Source organism: Hordeum vulgare, chromosome 3H, assembly GCF_904849725.1.
Source record: "Hordeum vulgare subsp. vulgare chromosome 3H, MorexV3_pseudomolecules_assembly, whole genome shotgun sequence".
Taxonomy (NCBI): Eukaryota; Viridiplantae; Streptophyta; class Magnoliopsida; order Poales; family Poaceae; genus Hordeum; species Hordeum vulgare.
Window position 1 is genome coordinate 1,381,584 of NC_058520.1, and position 6,277 is coordinate 1,387,860.

Below are 6,277 nucleotides of genomic sequence, written 5' to 3' on the forward strand. Positions count from 1 at the left end.
ATATATATATATAGTGACGAACAAAGTCTGAATTATATATATACCAAATACCTGTATCCAAATTGTCATCACATAGATATAGTTTAATGATCTCCTCATTTGGGAAATTTGGGTGAGCAGCTAATCTTTTCAAGACATTATTGGTTTTCCAATTCAGATCACGATCACGCGCCTAGCATTAATTAGGAACAGATCGAGTCTTATTAGTATTCTTGTGTACACATGCAGTACATAATTTTGATTTCTAATTAACTGCATGCATGCATGCATGTAATTCAAGACCTTGTGAAAGCTAGGACATTGAGATGCGAAAGCTGCAGGTGGGTAAATTCCTTTACTGATTGCGCGTAATCTGGAATGAGCAAAAATAAGATAATAATAATGAGAAAGACAAGACAAGAAAGAAAGAAGTAGTCATCATATATATATATATATATATATATATATATATATATCCAAGAAAAACGTATATATGTACTCACTCATCCAAGATGTTGTCTTGATGAAACAATTGCACAAAGTCAAGAGCGGTCTCAAGACCCACACCAGGCACCCCCTGCAGATCATAGTCATTGCCGATAAGAAGCGCCATGGCGATCATTCGTGTCCTAGTCAACCCAATGCCATCCTGGATGTGTGCCATGTTGTAGCACTCGAAAGGTTCCTTTGCATTGGAGCGAAACACTTTGATGACAGTATGGGCTCCACAGAGGAAGGCGTCGCTGTCAGAGGTAATGCAGGCGTCCACCTTACCCTCACGATTCAACTGAGCGCAGAGTGCTTCGGCCTCGCCCTTTGCCCGGAGTATGGGCATTCCCAGATGCCCAAGCAGTTGCTGCATATGCATGCATGCTCTAATTAAGATGAGAAGAAGAAGAAGAAGAAGAAGAGACTAGCTAGGTAGAGAGAAGAAGAAGAAGAAGAAGAAGAAGAAGAAGAAGAAGAAGAAGAAGAAGAGACGAACGTACCACACATTCGTGGACGCATCGCGTGAAGGGGTCACTCGTGGCCCTGGCCTTGAGAGGCGACGGCATGCCGTCCAAGACGAACACCGGGAACGCCCCCATCTTGGAGAAGAGCGACAGCGTGCGGAAGAAGATGTTGCGGCGGGTGGGCGACTTGGTGCTCATGGCGGAGACGATCCACGACGAGAGGTCGACGGCGACGCGGCGGCCGCGGAGATACCCGCTGCCTTCCTGCCGCGCGTACGGCTGCAGGGCCTTCCAGAAACCGCCGCGGACGCCCATGCCAACCGACGCCTCCCTCCCTCCTTCTCTCTCTCTCTCCCTCTCTACTGACTGCATGCATGCATGCATGCGCCCAGAGGATGCAAAGAGGAGTCGGCAATGCCCAGAGGATGCGCCCAGATGACGATCCACAGGAGGAGTCGGCAATGCCAAGCGTTCGTTACCTGTCCTGAGTCAATGAATGAGATCCAAGAGGATGCAAAGAGATTTCGGGAATGAATTTGAAACGACCTGCTTGCATGGAAACGGAGAGTAACGGACCTTCTCCATGCTGACGCCCCCCGCTCTTTTTATTTTATTTATTTATTTAGTTTCTTTTTGAGACAAAAAAATCATTTATTTATTTAGTTAGTTGCTTAAGCCTACTGCTTTTTTATGTAATCCTTTACTGAATTAACCTCCCATTACTCCATATATATCTTCTACTCCCTCCGTTCCTAACTACTCCTATAAAGGTGAGTTTGGTTCATGGGCTATCCCTCAAAATAAAAACAAAAATATAAGGGTGTGTTTGGTTCATGGGCTGTCCCTAAAAAAAGAATGTAAGGGTGTGTTTGCTTCATGGGCTATCACTAAGGGAGGATAACCACTTTTTTCGATGGTTGCCAGCCGTTTGGTTTGAGAGATAGAGGGGATGAGCCATTAATCATGGAATTAATCATGGAATTAAGGATAGTAAAACTGCACCTAAACCGAACTTTTTCAGGCCATTAGCGATTTCGACCGTTGGATCCTGCATCTCGATCGTCCGTGGCCTCCCAAGACATTGTTTTCTCGCATATGGGCTGGGACTGGGCCGAATGTCCTAGGGCTGCTATTCCCATGGCCGAATCGGAAGCCTCAGGTTCACTAACGATGACCAACGCCGGATGTGGAAAGAACGATCGTGATTCCCTCCGTGTCCACATAGCCCCGCATCCCCCCACTCTACACCCCGACTCCTCCAAGCGCGCCCCCGCTATCTCGTCGTTGTGTGTGTTTGTGTGTGTGCGAGAGAGAGAGATGGAGCCGATCAGATCACTCCCGTTCTAGGTCGAGCCTGCAAACCTCGCATGAAGAAAGAGAACATGGCATTGCCGGCGGACGGCATCACTTCCTCCACCCTGTACATGTCCGTCCTTCTCTCCTCCTTCTCTACGTCCCCTATTTTATACCAGTCGCTTACTCGATTTGGTCTTTGAGAAGGTTGCGAGAGCAAGATGAGAGCCCGAGCACCAGAGCATGGGCGTCGGTGTCGTGCAAGAAGACGCATATCCAAGCATGTCCTCGCTGCCCCCACGCAGGAAGAGGCGTTCTTAGATGATTCCTAGGCCGAAGTCGACCACAATAGAATGCTCGAGGAGGTCTACTCAGGCGCGAAGGTGTACCACGCTGGGGAGGATGCATGGAAAGACATAGCGCGAGTTATTTTCTCAGCTATGATTCTAGCATGTCAGACATGCATGGTCAGTTTTGTGTTAAGTTTGGATTAGAATCCGTCTGATCCTTTCATTATCTCTATTGGGATCAGACGTCATTCAAAACAGTGAATCCTCCGAGAAGCCTGACGATCCATGACTGAAGCACCGCTATAACAACACCAATATGCTGCAACCGGTGGCCTATAGAAGACTACATGTCTAATTGATGTGCCCAATACCAAGCTATAACCAGTTGAAATCTGTTTTTTTTATTTGGGTTCTGTTTCATGTAATTATTTCTATGTGGGGAACAAAAGAGACACAGTGAACGCATCGAACACAGAAAAATAATATTTGTGTGTACTGTTGATTTACTCATATAATTTGCTTATGCTGATTGTAGCAGTTTATCAAGGTCGATATCCTAATACGAAAAGCAGGTGAAACGATCAGAAACGTGCAAATGAACACACGCATAGAAATTGAGATTACAAAGGATGCAGATGTGTTCCTTCAGATGCCATGACTCAGTCGAATTGTTTAGAACTCAATGTGAGTATTTCCAAGCCCGCACAGCTTATTAAGAGTGTTATAACTAGGGCATGCTAAAAGTAATCAACTTTCTCATGGGTATGTAGTAGTTCACTTTAGGTGCATTGCTATCCGTGAAGTTACATCTCTAAAGCTCTATTGCCAGGATGAAGCTGGCGGTTCCCCTACCTTGATGGATAAAGGTTTTGGGTTTTGACAATCAGGTTCAGCGCAGTTTTAGAGTGGAGGCTTCGCAGTAGACAATTTCTTCCTCCTCATATTGCATGTGTTGGGGCTTCCATGACATCGACCTCGACCTCAAGTAGTGGTGCCTCTCATGGCAGGTTGAAGCAGCGTTCCGAGGCACACTGCCGTCAGGATAGACACCATGCTTCCGCCTTAGATCCACTGTTGGCCATGTCGTCCTCTGTAGGTGGGGGCAAGATGGAGGGCATGGGGTAGTAGTGTAGCACTCATATATCGCTTATGTCTTTCACTTTATGATTTCAAATCAGATTACCCTACCAAGGTCAGTACTATTTCCTATTGGCCTATTCTCATCAAAACAAGCAGTTTTGGCCTATTCTCGCGAGTTTTGTATGCTATTAGTCACTGATTTTGGGTCCCGCTGCGATCCGAACGTTTCGGGAACCTTGAGCTTCAGTTACGGGAAACTCGTCAAAACTCGTCGTTTTAGCCTATTCTAGCCACGTTTGTATGCTATTAGTCAGTCATTTTGGGTCCTCCTGCGATCCGAATGTTTTGGGAACCCCGGGGTCCGATTACGGAGAACTTGTCAAAACTCGCAGTTTTGGCCTTGGCCTATTACGACCAATTTTTTATGCTATTAGTCACTTCTTTTGGGTCCCGCTGTGACCCGAATGTTTGCGGAACCCTGGGGTCCGGTTACGTGGAACTCGTGAAAACTCACAGTTTTGGCCTATTCCGGCCAGTTTTGTATGCTATTAGTCACTCATTTTGGGTCCCGTTGTGATACGAACGTTTCACGAACCCCGGGGTCCGATTACGGGGAACTCGTCAAAAATCACAGTTTTGGCCTATTGTGACCAGTTGTGTATACTATTACTCACTGATTTTGGGTCCCGCTCCGATCCAAATGTTTCAGGAACCCCGGGTTCCGGTTACGTGGAACTCATCAAAACACGCAGTTTTGGCCTATTATGGACAGTTTTGTATGCTATTACTCACTGATTTTGGGTGCCGCTGCGATCCGAACATTTCGGGAACCCCGGTGTCCGATTATGCAGAACTCGTCAAAACACGTAGTGTTGGCCTATTCTGGCTAGTTTTGTATGTTATTACTCATTGATTTTGGGTCCCGCTACGATCCGAACGTTTTGGGAACCCCGGGGTCTGGTTACGGAGAACTTGTCAAAACTCGCAGTTTTGGCCTATTACGACCAATTTTCTATGCTATTAGTCACTGATTTTGGGTCCCGCTGTGATTCAAATGTTTCCAGAGCCCTGGGGTCCGGTTACGTGAAACTCGTGCAAACTCGCAGTTTTGGCCTATTTCGGCCAGTTTTGTATGCTATTACTCACTGATTTTGGGTCCCGCTGGCCGCTGCGATCCGAATGTTTTGGGAACCTTGAGGTCCAGTTACGGGGAACTCATCAAAACTCGTCGTTTTAGCCTATTCCGGCCACTGTTGTATGCTATTAGTCAGTCATTTTGGGTCCTCCTGCGATCCGAACATTTTGGGAACCCCGGGGTCCGGTTACGGAGAACTCGTCAAAACTCACAGTTTTGGCATATTCTGGCCAGTTTTGTATGCTATTACTCACTCATTTTGGTTTCCGCTGCGATCCGAACGTTTCGAGAACCCCGGGGTCCGGTGATACGACTCAAACATATCTATAACTTTTGATGGTTTCATGATGTTATCTTGTCATCCTTGGATGTTTTATGTACCTTTTATATCTTTTTTGGGAGTAACTTATTAATTCAGTGCCAAGTGTCAGTTCCTGTTTTCCTGTGTTTTTGGCTCTTTTCAGATCTGATTTTGGAATGGAGTCCAAACGGAATAAAATCCCCGAAATGATTTTTTCCTGAACGAAGAAGATCAGGGGGCTTATGGGCCAAGCCAGGAGGGCTACAGGGAGCCCACAAGCCCCCCATCCGCCGCCAGGGGGAGGCGGTGGGCAGGCTTGTGGCCTCCGTGGCACCCCCCTGACCTAGATCCTTTGTCTATATATTCCCTAAAATACAGAAAAAATCAAGGCATCCACGAAAATAGTTTTCCGCCGCCGCAAGCTTCCGTTTCCGTGAGATCTCATCTGGAGACCCTTCCCGGTGCCCTGCCAGAGGAGACTTTGGAGTTGGAGGGCTTCTACATCAACATCATCGCCCCTCTAATGACTCGTGAGTAGTTCGTTAGTAGCTAGATAGCTTCTTCTCTCTCTTGGATCTTCAATACAAAGTTCTCCATGATCTTCATGGAGATCTGTCTGATATAATACTCTTTGTCGGTATGTTTGTTGAGATCCGATGAATTGTGGATTTGTGATCAGATTATCTATGATATATATTTGAGTCTTTGCTGATTTCTTATATGCATGATTTGATATCCTTGTAAGTCTCTCCGAGTCTGGGGTTTTGTTTGGCCAACTAGATCTATGATTCTTGCAATGGGAGAAGTGATTGGTTTTGGGTTCTTACCGTGTGGTGACCTTTCCCAGTGATAGTAGGGGAAACAAGGCACACATCGTGTAGTTTCCATCAAGGGTAACAAGGTGGGCTCTGTCGTAGATATGAGATTGTCCATCTACATCATGTCATCTTGCTTAAGGCGTTACTCTGTTCTTTTGGACGTAATACACAAGATGCATGTTGGATAGCGGTCGACGTGTAGAGTAATAGTAGTAGATGCATAAAGTATCGGTGTACTTGTTTTGGACGTGATGCCTATAGATATAATCATTGCTATATATGACGTCACGACTTTGCGCGGTTCTATCAATTGCTCGACGGTAATTCGTTCACCCACCGTCTACTTGCTTTCATGAGAGAAGCCACTAGTAAACACTACGGCCCCAGGGTCTATTCACACCTATCGTTTCCACTTTCACTTTTATTTT

General features: G+C 46.1%; 1 protein-coding gene across 1 annotated transcript; it reads right to left on the reverse strand.

Annotated features, from left to right (window-relative positions):
* Positions 1-478: 478 nt before the first annotated feature.
* Positions 479-1,247, reverse strand: LOC123439064 (flap endonuclease GEN-like 1). Its single transcript, XM_045115824.1, has 2 exons — positions 969-1,247; positions 479-835 (listed from the first exon to the last, which is right to left on the reverse strand). Exons 1-2 carry the CDS (start codon positions 1,245-1,247, stop codon positions 479-481), a joined length of 636 nt encoding a protein of 211 aa, XP_044971759.1.
* Between the last annotated feature and the right edge of the window lie 5,030 nt (positions 1,248-6,277).

Excerpts from the sequence above, each read along its gene's own strand:
- LOC123439064 (XM_045115824.1), bottom strand. The coding sequence starts at position 1,247 with ATGGGCGTCCGCGGCGGTTTCTGGAAGGCCCTGCAGCCGTACGCGCGG. Across the intron at positions 836-968 it reads GATGCGTCCACGAATGTGTG|CAACTGCTTGGGCATCTGGG; the intron begins GTACGTTCGTCT and ends ATGCATATGCAG.